We start from the raw sequence: 19,442 nt of genomic DNA, 5'->3' as shown, positions 1-19,442 counted from the left end.
GTATTACAATGTTAAAACAGGGGATTAGCTGAGGAAGCCCAGAAGCGTAAAAAAACAAACAAATTGGAAACAAGGAGGATTTAAAACCTTCTAGTCTGGCAATTTCATATCATTCAAACTGGAGGAGCTTATGTTTTCAACCAATTAATGTATAACATTATAACTGGAGGACTGTTGCATTTTATATAAACCGTTGGGGTCGGGTGCAATGCCACATGGGTGGCAGTGAAGGTCAGGGGCCTCGACGGACCAGACCCGGGCGGCAGACGCTGGCTCTGGGGACGTGGAACGTCACCTCTCTGTGGGGGAAGGAGCCGGAACTGGTGCGGGTGGTGGAGCGCTACCGGTTAGATCTGGTGGGGCTTACCTCTACGCACAGTCTCGGTTCTGGAACCATACTCCTGGATAGGGGTTGGACTCTTTTCTTCTCCGGAGTTGCCCAGGGTGTGAGGCGCCGGGCGGGTGTGGGGATACTCACAAGCCCCGGCTGAGCGCCCGCTGTGTTGGAGTTTACCCCGTGGACGAGAGGGTCGCCTCCCCACGCCTGCGGGTTGTGGGGGGAAAACTCTGACTGTTGTTTGTGCATATGCACCAAACAGGAGTTCGGAGTATTCGGCCTTCTTGAGACCTTGACTGAGTCCTGCATGGGGCTCCAGTGGGGGACTCCATTGTTCTGCTGGGGGACTTCAACGCACACGTGGGCAATGATGGAGACACCTGGAGGCGTGATTGGGAGGAACGGCCTCCTGATCTAAACCAGAGTGGTTGTTTGTTGTTGGACTTCTGTGCTAGTCATGGATTGTCTATAACGAACACCATGTTCGAACATAGGGATGCTCATAAGTGTACCTGGTACCAGAGCACCCTAGGCCGAAGGTCAATGATCGATTTCATAATCGTTTCATCTGATCTGAGGCTGTATGTTTTGGACACTCGGGTGAAGAGAGGGGCAGAGCTGTCAACCGATCACCATCTGGTGGTGAGTTGGGTCAGGGGTGGGGGAAGACTCTGGACAGACCTGGTAAGCCCAAACGTGTAGTGCGGGTAAATTGGGAACGCGTCTGGAGGAGGCCCCTGTCCGACAGACTTTCAACTCACACCTCCGGGCGGAGCTTTTCGTGCATCCCTGTGGAGGCTGGGGCATTGAACCCGAGTGGACAATGTTCAAAGTTTCCATTGCTGAAGCTGCGGCGAGGAGCTGTGGTCTTAGGGTCTTAGGTGCCTCAAGGGGCGGTAACCCACGAACACCGTGGTGGACACCGTGGTCAGGGAAGCCGTCCGACTGAAGAAGGAGTCTTTCCGGGATATGTTATCCCGGAGGACTCGGGAGGCAGTTGCAGGGTACCGGCGGGGCGAAGGGCTGCAGCCTCTGCCGTGAAAGAGGCAAAGCAGCGGGTGTGGGAGAAGTTTGGAGAAGACATGGAGAAGGACTTTTCGGTCGGCACCAAAGTGCTTCTGGAAAACTGTTCGCCACCTCAGGAGGGGGGGGGGGAACCATCCAAGCTGTGTACAGTAAGGATGGGACACTGTTGACCTCAACTGAGGAGGTAATAGGGCGGTGGAAGGAGCACTTTGAGGAACTCCTGAATCCGACTAATACACCCCTCTATGTTAGAGGCAGAGCTGGAGGATAACGGGGATTGTCGTCGATTTCCCAGGCGGAAGTCACTGATGTAGTCAAACAACTACACAGTGGCAAAGCCCCGGGGATTGATGAGATCCGTCCAGAAATGCTCAAGGCTCTGGGTGTGGAGGGGCTGTCCTGGTTGACACGCCTCTTCAACATTGCGTGGAAGTCTGGGACGGTGCCAAAGGAGTGGCAGACTGGGGTGGTGGTTCCCCTTTTTAAAAAGGGGGACCAGAGGGTGTGTGCAAATTACAGGGGTATCATGCTTCTCAGCCTCCCTGGTAAAGTGTACTCCAAGGTGCTGGAAAAGAGGGTTCGGCCTATAGTCAAACCTCGGGTTGAAGAGGAACAATGCGGATTCCGTCCTGGTCGTGGAACAACGGACCAGATCTTTACTCTCGCAAGGATCCTGGAGGGAGCCTGGGAGTATGCCCAACCAGCCTACATGTGTTTTATGGATCTGGAGAAGGCGTATGAACGGGTTCCCCGGGAAATACTGTGGAAGGAGCTGCGGGAGTATGGGGTGAGGGGGTCTCTTCTCAGGGCTATCCAATCTCTGTACAACCAAAGTGAGAGCTGTGTCCGGGTTCTTGGCAGTAAGTCAGACTCGTTTCAGGTGAGGGTTGGTCTCAGCCAGGGCTGCGTTTTGTCACCAATCCTGTTTGTAGTATTTATGGACAGGATATCAAGGCGTAGTAGGGGTGGGGAGGGGTTGCAGTTTGGTGGGCTGGGGATCTTATCGCTGCTCTTTGCAGATGACGTGGTCCTGATGGCATCATCGGCCTGTGACCTTCAGCACTCACTGGATCGGTTCGCAGCCGAGTGTGAAGCGGCTGGGATGAGGATCAGCACCTCTAAATCTGAGGCCATGGTTCTCAGCAGGAAACCGATGGAATGCCTTCTCCAGGTAGGGAATGAGTCCTTACCCCAAGTGAAGGAGTTCAAGTACCTTGGGGTTTTGTTCGCGAGTGAGGGGACGATGGAGCGGAGATTGGTCGGAGAATCGGGCAGCGGGTGCGGTATTGCATTCAATCTATCGCACCGCCAGGACGAAAAGAGAGCTGAGCCAGAAGGCAAAGCTCTCGATCTACCGGTCAGTTTTCGTTCCTACCCTCACCTATGGTCATGAAGGCTGGGTCATGACCGAAAGAACGAGATCCAGGGTACAAGCGGCCGAAATGGGTTTCCTCAGGAGGGTGGCTGGCGTCTCCCTTAGAGATAGGGTGAGAAGCTCAGTCATCCGTGAGGAGCTCGGAGTAGAGCCGCTGCTCCTTTGCGCCGAAAGGAGCCAGTTGAGGTGGTTCGGGCATCTGGTAAGGATGCCCCTGGGCGCCTCCCCTAGGGAGGTGTTCCAGGCACGTCCAGCTGGGAGGAGGCCTCGGGAAGACCCAGGACTAGGTGGAGGGATTATATCTCCAACCTGGCCTGGGAACGCCTCGATCCCCAGTCGGAGCTGGTTAATGTTGCTCGGGAAAGGGAAGTTTGGGGTCCCCTGCTGGAGCTGCTCCCCCCGCGACCCGACACCGGATAAGCGGACGAAGAAGATGGATGGATGGATATTTATATAAACCAATGATTTGCCCTGCAGAGATCTGAGGAGCAGTTAACCATAGTCCTCATAAACCCACCGGAGTTTAGAACGCCAACACAAAGAAAGTGGAAGGTCATGGATATAAACTACATTTTGTAAAATTCATCCTGTGACCAAGTGTTTGTATAGCCACTGGTTAATCCATCACGTGAACTAAACCAATGAAAACGCCACTATGAGATGTCAGAAGCAACACATTGACTCCACTGTAAGCAGCCAGGACATGTTCAACATAGGCTGTTGGAATCAAGTAGAGAACTGAACATTATAAAGATATACTTAGCATTACAGTAACCTGGTGCAATGTTTGCAAGTTATCAATCAATCCCCAAATTTCTTGTAGTAAAACTGGCTGAATTTACAAGTTATCAACGAATGAATGAAACTTGAAATTCACTTAGTTCAACTAAATTAGTTACAAACAATCGTGTGTGTGTGTGTGTGTGTGTGTGTGTGTGTGTGTGTGTGTGTGTGTGTGTGTGTGTGTGTGTTTCTGTGTTAACTGGCTGTCCTTGGAGTGCAATTCATTTTATAATTGCCATCAACCAATGGCTAAAGTGGATGTGTCAACTTCAGGGAAAACTTGCATGTCTTCCCTCTGCTTCTTTCATTTCTCACTCATTTCTTAAGAATACTGCACTCTGCGAGGACATTGTCATATTACACAGTAAAAGCCAGATTACAAGTTCTTCCTACTAGACTCAACCTTTCTATCTGGTTTCCCACAACTCAGGTCACTCATTGTTTGCATCACACTACAGAACAGATCACTGAAACATTAGCACACATCCTGAAAGGCTGCCATGCTTACAGGGGAATGTACATAGCACGTCATAACAGAATAGTGGAGCTAATACTGAAATACTGAACAAACCATTTCTCACCTTCAGTAAGAATGTGCAAAAATTCTCAGGTAAAACCATTAATGTTTTAGCACTGCAATAGTAACTCTGGTACCTTCTCACAGCTGCTTGCTAATACACCAGATGTTGTTGTGATCAATGAGGAGTCCAGTGAGGTGTTCATTATAGAGGTTGCATGCACCTTTGATCCTAGCATGGAGGAAGCTTTTTAGACCAAGGTCATTAAATACCAACCACTCCTAAATACCATCTCAGAGCTAGGCTATGGGTGCTGACTATTTGTTTTCATATTTGGCTATTTGGCTATCACAGGCAGCCGCCATACAGTATATGGCAAAGACGCTGTTACTTATACCTATGGGTGGCTACTTTGAGGAATCTAAAATATAAGACATGTTTTCAGTTATTTCACACTTTTTTGTTAAGTACATCATTCCATATGTGTTCATTCATAGTTTTGATGTCTTCAGTGAGAATCTACAATGTAAATAGTCATGAAAATAAAGAAACACATTGAATGAGAAGGTGTGTCCAAACTTTTGGCCTGTACTGCATATATATTTAACTGCATCTATAATATTTATATCCCTGTATATCATTCATTTCAAGTGGACTAAAGTTGTTAAAATTGCGTGTGTGTGTGTGTTTGTGTGTGTGTGTGTGTGTGTGTGTGTGTGTGTGTGTGTGTGTGTGTGTGTGTGTGTGTGTGTGTACTGACCATGGAGTCGTCATCAGCGATGAAGACTGTACAGGCCTGGGCCTGCATAAAGGACAGCATAGTTCCTGCTATCTTTCTCAGTAAAACCTCCAGACATTGCTGCTCCTCAAATATCAGACTGGCCAGGTCCAACAGCACCTTCACACACAGAAATATTCATCATGTTCAGAGTTGTGTCTATGCATACTCACACTTTCAGAGGCGCACTTTGACACCCACCTGATTGCGTCTGTTTTCCAGCTGCGATGTCTCATAGAGCTGAGCGTTGTGCAGGACAATGCCTGAAAAGGCCAAATAAGCTGAGAAGTCCTGTTGGAGAGGACAAAGGAAAATGACATAATGCAAAATGATGATATAAGGAAGGACACACACAGGTGGAGAAAGATGGACTGAGGAACTGGACATTTTTATATTCACTGTATCCGGGAGACCTTTTGACACAGGTCAGGACAGCTTCTGTTAACAGTCCAGGGTAGAATGGTCGGCTACCAATCGGAAGCTCAGTGGTTCAAGCTTTATCATCAGCTGATAGAACAGCTGATGACTCTGGTAAGACCGGAGGTGGGGGTGTAAACAAGGTTTGGTAAACAGCTAGATTGACTGACATGGGAACCAAAATGAAAAGGGAGCGCTACACTTTGGGTCCAATAAACCTGCTTTTAAGTTTCATATCAGGCAGCTTATTCTACTAACAGTCGTGTTTCAAACAAAATACGCACGTATATATATCTGGTCATTTCTATCAAGTTTCCATGACTGAAAAACTACTCTTCTAAATGTCCAGGTTTTCCAGGTCATGTGGGAACCCTGATAATGTGCCCAACACCTTCTTCATCAGCAAAATATCCTGCCACAATTGAATTTTACTAACCTTTTCATCCTGTTCAGTGAAGGCACTGTCCTCCCCACATTTTTTATTAATAGCCTGAGCCACTCCAACTACCTGTGATAGATAGAATGGAGAAAACACAACAGAAAAAGTTGACAAGGAGAATTAGTTCCCTACCGTAGTGAAAAAAGGACTTAGGAACATAACTTTTTTTGACTTGTTTTTTGGAAATCTGTGTTGCCAAAAATACATTTAAAGTCAAGTTGTCCCAGCTTCACATCAGAAAGTAAAGTTGTGCAGCAGGGTCAAACACAGTTCTATTAAAAAAAGTGCCTAACATGTCAGCCACAGCAGTAACCTTACATTGCATAGCTTCTGTGCCGTTAATTCCAATTCCAAACTTAGCATGGGTAAAGTTGACTCAGGCAGTGCTAGTATTCACATTATTCATAACCTTATTGATTAGCGTACTATGGTAACATCCGTCATTGCTTTTTGAGGTAGCGTTTCCAATAGAAAAACCTGGACAAAAATGCAGATGGACTCGACCCTTAGGTGGACCTCTATCCTTCTGGTTTATGGTTAACTTCTAGTAGTTAGGTAGTTAAACACAAGCTGTACTGTATGCAGTATGTACAGCTTTTGTGTGTATTGTCTTACCTCATCTCTGTGGTTCTTGATGGGAAGGCAAAGGATACTCTGGGTTTTGTAACCTGTGACCAGGTCCACCTCAGCATTGAACCTTGGGTCCTGGGGAGGCAAAGCATATGAAGAGAATTTGATCCCATCTTTAAAGCAATACTGTTTACAATTGGGTCTGACTTACATATTGGGACTGATATCTGGTTTTATTAAATTAAATGATATCTGTAATCAAATCCTAAAATAAATTCAACCAGCTACACTTGTAGGAACTACAGCAACAATTTGCATTAAAAAAAAATATTTTCTGTAGGAGCTGCACACATGCAGCTGTCAGCATTATGCAACACAAAATTCTTCTCCAAAACAAAGGCCCCACATAAATAGCTTTGTTAGTGCTTGGTTTCAATCATAAGGAGGCAAAAACCTTCTTTGGTGTGTACATGTGGAGTTCAACAGAGAGAAGTGGCTTCTGAAGGCATGTTAAGGACCATTGGATTGAGAGATGTTTTGTTTAGAGGACTATTCTCTTGTTGGAAACTCTCCCACCCACCGCTGACCTTTAAACACTCGGCTTCTCTCTGTCAAAACCATTATCCTCTAAACTCAAGGTGGCTGTGTGTGTGTGTGTGTGTGTGTGTGTGTGTGTGTGTGTGTGTGTGTGCGTGTGTAAAGAGGAAGAACCCCAATTTCAGAATAGAACTACACAAGGTAACTACACCAACAGGTTTGGTGTGGTATGATAACATGACTCCTTATGTTTTTATCACAACATGATTTTTGTGCATATTACAATGTTCTCAATAGCTCTAGTGACTGTTATCTGTGTGACATATTAAGTAAATTAAGACTGCATTACAAATGATTGACCTTGTCAGCAGAGATTTTCCCAAATGTATACTGGGTAAACTCCAGTAAAGCAGGTATAGATGTATCGAGATGTTTCAGACAAAGGATAATATCATCTGCAAATGAAGCCATTCTATGTTCCACTTGACCAATTGTAATACCAGACAGACCTATACGCCTTTTAAACTGCCATTGCAAAAAAAGGGGAAGAGGGGAACCCTGTCGACAACATCTTGAAATGTTGAATGGCATGGATACCATGTTATCCGTCAGCACCTCAGTTGTGGGATTATTACAGAGTTGTCTAATGCCTAATTTATACTTCTGCGCAGGGCTGCAGAGATGGTTTGACAAAATGGACAGCTAGAAATCTTCCTTTGTCTGAAATCAAGGCGAATTGGTTAAAAAATGACTATCAGATTTTGAATGGTAAAACTGCTACTATTATCATTGTAAACTGCATATGTGCAGGAAGCAGGCGTAGCATTTGCACAAACTGTCAATTAAGAGAGACTAAACATTTGACCATCCGCAGCTTCAGTACATACCTCATCTGTATTCAAATCCTCATAAATCCTAAAATATACTGTAATTCAACCACGCTCTAAGGTGTTTTTTGCCCCCAACTGCTCCTTCCAGGCAGCGCTGCGACCACTGCCTTCAAGACACCTAACCCTAACCCTAACCTTAACCTTAACCCTAACCCCCTTTTTGCGTTTTAACCCAAACCTAACCATAACCAGTGCCTCCCAACGGTGCCTTCCAGGCAGCGCTGCCAGTCACAGGCAGTCTCGCCTGTGACCTACACAGTGTGTGTACTGCAGGTGTAGATGGGTAAAAGATACATTACGCGGCCCATCCACTCTGCAAACGGTCCGCATACGTTATGCGTGCAGTGCAGTGCAGCCACAGCGTTACACTCATACGCTTTTGACGGCTAATTGATTAGTTGACTTAATCAATAGATCTGTAAAACTGAGTTTCACACAATGAATCATGCAAAAGCATCAATTTAAATATTGTGTTTAGTGAAGATGCACTCATACATTTCTTTTATTCATTTAAAATGAAAAAAGCATGAAAATGACTAATGGGCATAAAGGAAATCTTTGTCGACTAAGACCACAACGACCAGTTAGTCATTTAATTGACTCAGAGGGGGCAGCCGTACAACCTACACCTACTACTTCCTGTTTCAAGATGACTCACTTTGACACAAGCCACCAGTGGTGGAATGTAACTAAGTACATTTACTCAAGTACGGGCTTCCTTTACTAGTGCATTGAAAGAATTACAGAGAGCAATGCACCTTTAGCCCAGTCTAATGGTGACACCAAAAAAGAAAAAGCCCAAAAAAATCTTAAAAAAGAAATCTGATGTGTTACATGAAATTAGCTAACAATAAATGAAATGAGTAGACCATTAAACACACAACTGTTTGGATCCTTTACATTTTCTAAAATGGAAGGACTTTTTCTGCATTGAGTACTTTTACTTGTAATACTTTTCCTGATGATACTTACATACAGTTAGTAACATTTTCAATGCAGGACTTTTACAGTGTGGTATTAGTATTTTTACTTAAGTAAAGGATCTGAATACTTCTTCCACCACTGCAAGCCACAAAAGCCTTTCAATGAAGCAAAGTTACTCCAGAGCAAGAAAACTATCTGCCCACAATGTTTACATGAAGAATTATCATTTGAAATCCAAGAAATGTAACAGGATCAACTGAAATCGAGACAAAACTCAGTGAATAAGAGATCCATCGTGCAGGTTAAGGACTTTTTCAAATTTCTCCAAATTGGCCATTTTGTGTAATCTCTTTAAAGCAAGAACGGGATCCGCTGCAAGCTGTCAGGGTTGATCCCAGATTTTAACTCTTCTCCCTTTGGAAAAACTGACTTATGACCTCAATCAAAATTCGGGAAAATTCTGGAGACTTTGGAGACTGTTGCATTCCTTCCTGCAGAGACTCTGACTTCCTTGTCTTTGGTTTAATAGACAAAAAAAATAAATTGCTATAATGCTATTTATTTCTTGTATAGTCCTAGTTTGTAATCATATTTAATTATTTTATCATTCTTCCAATCTTTTGTTTAAATGTGTGTGTGTGTTACTTTCAAAAATAAATTAAAATAAAGAAAATCTTGCAGGCTTTCCACCGAAGATTACATTTTGGATACAGCACAGTGCAGGCATTGAGGAATCCATCCTGGCTCCACCACCCACCCACGCCCCCCAGCCTCTCTGTAGATTGGTTTGGCCCAGGTTGTCGTAATGTAAACAGGGAGACGAGGGTTTGTTTTCTCATCGCACTGCTGAAATGATTGTAATCCTGAGCAGACTAATGGGAAGTTAAAGATCCAATCAGAGAGCTTGGGAGTCCCTCAGATGCTGCAGATTAACTTCCTGGAAGCAGTATCAGGTTGAAGTAGCACACGCACACACACACACACACACACACACACACACACACACACAAACACACACACACACACACACACACACACACACACACACACACACACACAAACACACACAAACACACAAAATACAGCATGTTGAGATTATCTGAAGTAACATTGTCTATAAATTGGCTAGTGCACATCATGATACACACATACACACACACACACTCATACACATGCATTTTTATGTGCACACACACCACTAAGCACACAAACAGAATTATACGCACACACACACACACTCAAACTTTATATTTATATTCATATGTACTTACAAGTATTAATTACACACCTTCATGCACAAAGACATTTGCTCTCAACCACACTTGAACCACCTCAAGGGCACTCGCTCATACACACACATACACACACACACACACACACACAGCAAGCTAATTGGATGCAGGTGGACCATCCCATCAGCCACACTTGTTCTCTATTTGTCATTTCACAATCTCTCTCTCTCTCACACACACACATCATCGTCATCATCATCATCTGTGTCTTGTGGTTGGCAGGCAACCAGATGACAGCTATCAAAGGAGGAAGGTAGGAAATCTCACCAAGGGGGTAAGCTTCGCTTCAGAACGCGAACCTCCGATGGCGCCATTTTGTTGCTACGAAGCGATCACCTCTTGTTAGCATTACACTGACCGCCATTTTTTTTTTACGTCACTTGACTGCGAATAACTTTACATCTGAAGCGTTTAAAGACTCTATTTGTCCATTGTTTATTTCTAAAGAAACACGACAATGTATAAAAGGCTCCATTACCTTGTACCTCACGTTATGGCTCCGTAGCAAACGTTTTTGTAAAAATAGGCTAACGATTGTGTCATAACCAAGTGACTTACTGTCACATAGTAGAGGAATTACCGTATAGTACAGGAGAAGCTCGCAGGCAGTTTCGACTTACATTAGCTGTTTAGGTTTAATTACTAATGTTAACTAGCATGTTAGTTAGCAATAATTAGCCTGTGCTTATGTTATCTCCTTACATATACCTACGCTCTCCGTCTCTGTAAGATTGGGAATGATTGAGATTTCTCTTGGCACAGTTACCAGAAGACTTCACACTTTCAGACACGTTGCTCACGTCACATTTACGTTGTCTCTGTCAGTTGGAGGCTGCGCAGTAAAGGAAGAGATCACCGGAAAAGTGCTTCTAATAGCCTTCACTGGTCTCCGTCCAGAGACACGGGGTCTATTGGTCCATTATATACTGTCTATGAATCTCACTCTACCTTTCTCTCTCTGGTTGGTTTGTGTACAGAAACCATAGCAACGCACAGAGCTGCAGTAAAAACCCCGATTGAGACGCATTATCCGAATGTACATGTCCAAAGAATTCTTCTAAATCTGAATAATAGCGGAATATCCCACATGTCTTAATCGGAAAATGCTATGTTCGGAAAAAGGCCTTATTCTGAATATCCAACCGGAATATGCTGTTTACATGACCTGTATCAAATTCTGAATATTGTTTTATTCGGAATAATAGTGGAATATTGGTATGCATGAAAATGTACTGAATGATGTTTCACAATAAGTTTTAAAGCTATTTAGATTACATTTCCATGACAAAAATCAATTAGTTTTGATTCAATGAAAGGTCTACATATTTCAGTGTTTCTCAAATGGGGGTACGCTTAGCCCTAGGGGTACTTTGGAGTACTGCAGGGGTACATGAGATTATCCAGGGTCAGGTCGCGGGGGCAGCAGCTCCAGCAGGGGACCCCAAACTTCCCTCTTCCTGGGCCACATCAAGCTATGTTTATGGCAGCGGTGATGTTCCGGGCGCAAGGTGCGTGCGCCATAAAACACAATGTCACCCCCCGGCTGTCATTTCCAGCGCAAAGGCTCCGCAGCTGTTGCGGGGCGTGGTCGTGCACCTCTGAATTTTTGGAACTACACGCCCACTGTACGCGCTGCGCTTTCAGTTCAACATGGTCGGCTGGGAAGAGCAGGTTCATCTGTAAAAACATCTGTATGATTCTTCATCTACAGACCACAGAGAGTCAAACATCTGTATGATTCTTCATCTACAGACCACAGAGAGTCAAACATCTGTATGATTCTTCATGTACAGACCACAGAGAGTCAAACATCTGGATGATTCTTCATGTACAGACCACAGAGAGTCAAACATCTGGATGATTCTTCATGTACAGACCACAGATGGTCAAACATCTGTATGATTCTTCATGTACAGACCACAGAGAGTCAAACATCTGTATGATTCTTCATGTACAGACCACAGAGAGTCAAACATCTGGATGATTCTTCATGTACAGACCACAGAGAGTCAAACATCTGGATGATTCTTCATGTACAGACCACAGATGGTCAAACATCTGGATGATTCTTCATGTACAGACCACAGGGAGTCAAACATCTGTATGATTCTTCATGTACAGACGACATAGAGTCAAACATCTGTATGATTCTTCATGTACAGACCACAGATAGTCAAACATCTGTATGATTCTTCATGTACAGACCACAGATAGTCAAACATCTGGATGATTCTTCATGTACAGAGCACAGATAGTCAAACATCTGGATGATTCTTCATGTACAGACCACAGATAGTCAAACATCTGTATGATTCTTCATGTACAGACCACAGAGAGTCAAACATCTGGATGATTCTTCATGTACAGAATTAGAAAATGTAATCTAATTCAGTACATTTACATACACACCAATATTCCACTATTATTCCTAGGCTTTTTTCTACCAACATTTTTTTGAGCTGGTCAAGGGTACTTTAGGGGGTACATTATTAAAAAGTATTTGAGAACCACTGGTCTATTTTTTGTGACCTGTGTCACACAGAAGTACAGGAGCATAAGGGACCATAACATTTTACACCACACCAGAACACCATACCCTGATTCAGAAATCATGATACTGTTATGAGATCTAAATAACAACAGAAAATTCTGTCATGTTGGGTAGCGCTCTGCGATCATTGTTCCTCTGTTTTTCCTAACAGTGAAGTATTTATTTATTGTATTTAAACATACTCATTTACAAAGAGCAATTCATATCAAAGTCCAATTGGCAAAGGTATTGAAAAAATGTTTTTTTTAAATAGGAGTATAAATTATATAATTGATAAAAAAATATTCTTGTCAAAACGAAAAATCTTTGTGTAGAAACTAAATCCTTGTCACGTATAATGAATCTTGTTATAACTGTTTGTAATTTTTATAGTTGATATGAAGGTTAAAGATGACTGAATATTTGTCCTACTTATAACAATGTATAATGCAAAATGCATTGTGTAATATGACAAAGTTACTAAGAGATAAAATGTGGTAAAAATCTGAAATTGTGTCTCTGATTTTTGCCTTCACCCCAATACGATGAAGGTGAACAGAATTTCATTTAACGTGCTCATAGGATTGAGAAATGACATTAAAGGGCTCATTCCAGTCCCTCCAGAAAAACGCAATTATGCGATCGCATAATTCAATACATAATCAGCCAAAGTCCGCATATTTATGCGGGGGCCGCATTTTTTCAAATACGTCGCACTTTCGCCGCATAAATTGCCGATTTCCGCGCTAAGTATGCGGGGCTTGCATGATTTCATAATCCCCGCATTTTTGTTGCAAAAAAGTCATATATATCTTAGCAGAAAGTTGAAAAATGTTGTGTTTACTTCACACAAGAGCAGCCATTTCCCCCTGTTGCCATGGGAACGTTATGAAGTGAAGTAATTATGTCATCAAATCACTTCTTTTTTTCTTTTTCATCAAACCGCAGTTTTTGCAAGTTCCCGCAATTTCATCGCATAAGATTGCATAAATTAAATTATGCAATCTTATGCATATTCCATCACATTTTTTAAGAAATCATCATCTTCTGTATTTTTCTGGAAAGACTGTCATTCAGACGGCCTGCATCAGCCGTCAGACGGTCCAGCAGAAACGCAGCACTTTCCATCCATGTTGAATGGGGGTAGTGTGTTTAGGCTGTGGTGGGGCAAAAAGCTGAGACCGACTCAACTTTTGGAGAAACGCAACCCCACGTCTCGCTGCGGTGGCCAGTCATGTAAGCGTGGATCAGACTTGTGGGTGTGTTTTGAGGCGGTGTGAGAGTCCCCTACAGGAAACAGGAAACAGCACTGCCTCTATCTCTGCCATGAGAAAGTTTTAAAACACCAAACACAAGCTCTGAACTGCCCGGGAGTTTGTGGAACAGCTGACTGTTTCCTCACTCCCTCCGTCTCTTTTCTTTCTCTCTTTCTCCGGGAAATGAAGCTGCCTTCATGTGCTCTCGGAAAAACCGAGATCTAAAAAACATCTGACGGAAAACAGTAATAGTGCTACATTGGGGGGTTAAAGGACACAACAGGACGTAACACAGATGGGATACTCCCCCACCGCACCACCCTGCAGCGAATCACCGGATTGCTTTTTTTGGTCTGAATGCACCGTAACTGCTACTTGTGCACTTCTGCACAGTCAAGTTCAAAAACAGAACAGAAAACCCCTTTTTCACTGAGTTGATTTACACTGGAAAAGTGGAACTGTGAAATTCCTTTGTCCAAAGAAACTTAGTTTGAAATATTATAAGATAGATATATCTTATAATAGGAGATATATACATCTATAAGGCTATGGTAGAATGAGTCTTGATTGATCTTTGGCAGTGTTCTCTGCTGAGGATAGGCCATTTACATTGAAATTCATTGTAGAGAAAGACATATTTGACAGTTCAGATGAGGTCACTTATGCAAGTACACACACAACCTATGCATTAAATCACAGTCCTATATTTCTCTCTCTCTCTCTCTCTCTCTCTCTCTCTCTCTCTCTACCACCCACACACACAAACATTACACACACATCTGTTTCTTTTTTAAGACACTCATAACTCTTTCAGAGGAAGGCACACACACACACACACACACACACACACACACACACACACACACACACACACACACACACACACATGCATTACATACATTCCTGTCCATTCCATCCCATCTTCAAAGAAATCAGATGCACATTCATTTAAACTAGGGCTGCACAACATGAGAAACATATCTAAATGTGATTCTTTGACTGATATTGCGATTGCAATATGATTCTCAATATTGATCATGTTTGTACTGATATTCCCATTTTCATTGAAAAATATTAAAATGTAAAAGATTTAAATGATTATAATGGGATCTGTACAAAACAAATATTTTGAAAGATTCTTCTTAAGACTTGTAGGCTGGGACGTCTCTGCAGCACCATAATACTTAATTCAGAATGGTTTAACAACATAATATGCCTTTAATAAATATTGTGAACAGTAACTCATCCGCCCTGCTGTCGTTCTCCAAGACATAGTTCTGGCACACAAGTCCCCGTAGAACAGGGGTACGTTGCGGCTGTAAGCAGTCCAACAAAGCGCTGCCGCGTGGGACTAAACACTGAGCGATGCATAAACACACTAGTGATGGCCAAATGAAGCTTCGTGAACCTTTTTTCTGAGCCCATTAGATGGGGCTCTCCCTTCAACAAAGGGTTGAAATCACACTTTTAACCTTTTAACTTTAACCTTTTTCTTTGAACAGAGAGCGCCATCTAGTGAGCAAATGGTTCACGAAGCTTCATTTGACCGTCACCAGAACACACTGTGACAAGCTCAAGATTGTATCGCAATGATTTATTCCTCCACACGTAAAATACAACTAGTACTGCAGTTACCAAATGTAAAAGTTACTTTGTGAGTCGAAATAGGTGCGGTAGTGCGGCGGTCAACAGAAAGTGTTCGCTCCCAGGCTCACAAATATAATGTTATCACTTCCGCTCAAGTCGCGATGAACACACCCACCACCTACAATATAAGTGCACAATATAATAATCAATGAATAATATAAATGAGACCATAAACAACCAACAGTATGTGGCTCCTACAGAGTATAAACCATATCACTGGTGAGGGATTTCAAAGTCAGGTCAGTTTGATCATTGATTGAAGTGGGAAAGTGATATTGAGTTGAAACGTGATCACACATAAGGTCAGTACACGGAAACTGTGTTTGTGTGTGTGTGTGTGTGTGTGTGTGTGTGTGTGTGTGTGTGTGTGTGTGTGTGTGTGTGTGTGTGTGTGTGTGGTGAAGATTAATCCTCCAGAAGACCTACTTGCCCTTCTTCACCCCCCCCCTTGCTCTGTCAGAAGGAACCATCACAGGAAGCCCAAAGCAAACACAGGCCAGACGGAAAACCATCACTTTACAGGCTTCCCCAGTATCCACGCTGACCCTGTAAAGTAAAAAAAAAAAGAGACAAAATTGTGTGAAATCCTAACCTCGTAAGCGTTCCTGATATTGAGCGGTTGTCCCGTGGCGGCTACATGTCCCACAATGCCTTTGTTCCACTCCAGCCGAATGCAGCTACTGGAGGACTCCTCCAGCGTGGATCCCTCCGCAACGTCAAACAGACGGCTGACCAAGAACTTCCTGTTGGAGCTGTCCTCGCCTACCTGGGACCAAACACACACAGGATGGGCTCACACAAAGGATTTAAAAAAAGAAAATAGATGAAAAAATAGAGAATAAGTTGATAATCCAGAATAGTACTATTCACAACAAATCTAATGGAACTAGAACTAGAGAATTTGTTATTCCTTTGTACAGAAATAAGTAGTAGTAAAAGTAGTATAAAGTAAATTAAAGCTGCACTAATCCATATTGTTATATTGACAATGGATCAAATGACTATGAGTTATGTAAAGGGGATCACGCATAGTGACAAATCCACAGGACACTATCACCCAACTCTGCAGTTCTCCTCAGCTCCATGGAACGTTTTTAGTTTCTTTGAACTTTTTAACTGCTTTGGTTTTCTGACCCGCCAAATCTGCTCTCATCTACGGAAGAGGATTAGGGCCACATGTGAAGAAATATATTTGAGTTCTGACTTTAAAGTCAGGATTCTGAATTAAAAGTCAGATGTGTCATGTCTTGTTTTACTTGTGTACCCCACGATATTACAATATCTAAAATCTAAGATGATATCTAGCCTCATACTTGTATATCGATGTCGATATAACATTGATATATTGCACAGCCCTACTTCCTGCTGCTGTGGCTGCTCCAGGTGAAGCAGTTAGAATGATAGTTTGAGCCACAGCCCTTTGCGTTCCTACCAGGAAGAGTGAGTAGCGGTCTGCAGCGATCAGCTCATTGATGTGGAGAAAGATCTTGTGGCAGAGTGCTGTCACATCCAGATGACTTGACACGTCCTTCACCAGCTCCAGCAGCCTGGCGCAGCGGTCCCCCCCCGCTGCCACTGCCACCTCCATTACCTCCCTCACCAACAGTACCGTCACCCATCACTGAGCCCCGCAGAGGGACACTTTCACGGTCAGCGTCGCTCAGAAATGTCAGAGAGCCCTCAGAGTCTTTAACCACGATGGGTCTGAGTGGGCGGTCGAACTCGGATGCAGAGATTTTGCGAGTCGGGGTGCCGGGGGCTGGGCTGGGGACTGGGGATGGGCAGCAGTTATCCAGGTGGCTTATGTTAGGTGGGAGGATAGTTGAGGCAGATTGGGGGCTGGAGTCTGTGGAGGACTGGGGGGCTCGCTGCTGTGCAGGATTTTCTTTAGAGGCAGATGTCTGGATGGAGTGGACACGCTCAGCAAACCAGGCATTCACCATCTCCCTGCAGAAATAGAGAAGAAAGTGGATTAGACACTTTGCCGTATTGTAACAGAAGGTACTGTATCCGTACAGCTGCTACAGTAACTCTTTCAGAGTCTCTTTTAGATTTACTGTAGGTTAAAGTATACCCAGCAACATCAGCACAGATGGAGGAGCTGATAAAGATGTCGAGCTGCGCATCAGCAACGCAAGACATGCCTTTAGAACACTCCGACCAGTATGGCTCTTTTCCCAGCTCTCTAGAAACACCAAAATCAGAATCTCCAATACAAACATAAAATCTGTCCTTCTATATGACTGTGAAACCTGGAAAACCACCAAATCAATCATCAATAAACTACAAGTGTTCATAAACAACTGTCTCAGATACATACTGAGGATTTGGCGGCCCAACAAGATATCAAATGTAGACCTGTGGAGACGCATGAACCAGGAGCAAATCCACGTTGAAATCAAATCCAGAAAGTGGGGATTGATTGGTCATACACTTAGGAAGGATCCGAGGAACATAGCAAGACAAGCTTTGGACTATAATCCCCAAGGCAAGAGGAAGCTAGGGAGACCTAAATCCAACTGGAGGCAGACCACACTTGATGAACTGTCCAAGACGGGGACCTCCTGGCAAGAAGTAAAGACCTTAGCGCAGAGGAGAGTGAGGTGGAGATCCATGGCGGACGCCCTATGCTTCCAATGGGGCCAAGAGGACTAACCGTAGGTTAAAGTGTCAGGAATGATAATACCACCTGGAAGACGAACAGACCATATTATTTAAGACTTGACACTCCTTACATAATTACTTTTTAAGCAAACATACACAGAACTACATTCCTGACAGTCGGAAGAGAGCACATATGGAAAGTATGAGTAAATACACAAGACCACACACTGTTGAGAGGTAGTGTTGGGACAAACGCGTTACAAAAGTAGCACAATTACAGTAGTGTATTGCTTTTTCATGTAACGCAGTAACATAATGCATTACTAATAAAATGTTGGTAATATTATACCTGTTACAATCTTAGTAAAGCAAGGTGTAATGCATTTTAACCCAAAATTAAGTGTTTTTTAAGAAATTAGCAACACGGCAAAACATTTTGGCACTGTTATCCTTGGGGTCAATTTGACCCCATTCAATGTTTAACATCTCTAAAAAATTGCTTGACATCATTTTTTTTGCTTCATATTTGCTCCTAATTTAATGGGGACAAATGGGTAAACATAGAATTAACATAATGATATATTTTCAATGTCCTGTATGCATTTTGTACGCTTCGGTGTTCCTTGGGGTCAATTTGACCCCAGGTTGTTTTAGCTGTATAAAACATAGAAAATGTGAAAATTTACACAAATTTGCTGAGATTGTTTTGGCTGATATTGAGGTCACTTTTACATGTAGGTTGTTGCAATTTCACAATCTTCAATTCCACTCCCCCAATCCCACACACGCATCCACCCTCTGTGAGGGAGGGAAATATTGTCCCCGCACTCTGAGAGAGGGAAAATATGATTCCCGCACTCTGAGAAAGGGAAAATATTGTTCCCGCACTCTGAGGGAGGGAAAATATGTTTCTTGCATGGATGGTTTGCATCACATGATACACAGGGGAGGGGCAAACATATAAAAGCTCACACGCAGGCACCGCGGCCTTCTAAACCATTTCTCTTGGTGCTCGATGTGCTCTCTCTGTACACTCACTCTCATTTGAAAATGGCCTACAAGAAAAGGTTTTCTGTCAGTGAAGTTTTGTCACAGCTCTTTAACACTGAAAGTGACATAGAGGAGAATGTATCCGAGACTGAGGATAATGTTGAGGAAGACCCTGATTATGAGGCATCCTCCTCTGAAGAAAATGAGACTCTTGGGGTTGACCCTTCTGTTGTCTCTCAACTACCAACAGACACATTACTTTCCAAAAATGGAAAATTATTATGGTCCCTCTTCCCACTTGAACGACAGGGTAGACTTAGTGCTGCTAATGTGATTCCAGGCCCCACCAGATATGCTGTCAGCCATGTCCATGACATAAAATTAGCATTTGAGCTTGTCATGACACCATCAGTTGAAAAAGATATACTTGAGATGATAAATGTCAACATTTTCCAGTTGCCAGTTTAGGCTATCAACATAAAAGTTAGTAAATGTTTATAAATTTGAGGTTAACGGGAGGGATAGAGAA

The 19,442-nt window shown here is 43.2% G+C and overlaps 1 protein-coding gene across 1 annotated transcript in view; it reads right to left on the bottom strand.

Annotated features, from left to right (window-relative positions):
- pde5ab (phosphodiesterase 5A, cGMP-specific, b) overlaps positions 1-19,442 on the bottom strand; it is a 100,164-nt gene that overhangs the window by 73,251 nt on the left and 7,471 nt on the right. The window contains 7 exon segments of the mRNA XM_028564407.1: positions 4,800-4,937; positions 5,019-5,108; positions 5,671-5,742; positions 6,289-6,378; positions 15,912-16,085; positions 16,752-16,886; positions 16,888-17,266. Coding sequence (XP_028420208.1) covers positions 4,800-4,937; positions 5,019-5,108; positions 5,671-5,742; positions 6,289-6,378; positions 15,912-16,085; positions 16,752-16,886; positions 16,888-17,266 — 1,078 coding nt within the window.

The sequence above is a fragment of the Perca flavescens genome, chromosome 19, assembly GCF_004354835.1.
Source record: "Perca flavescens isolate YP-PL-M2 chromosome 19, PFLA_1.0, whole genome shotgun sequence".
Taxonomy (NCBI): domain Eukaryota; kingdom Metazoa; phylum Chordata; class Actinopteri; order Perciformes; family Percidae; genus Perca; species Perca flavescens.
This window is presented reverse-complemented; position numbering and strand designations above follow the sequence as displayed.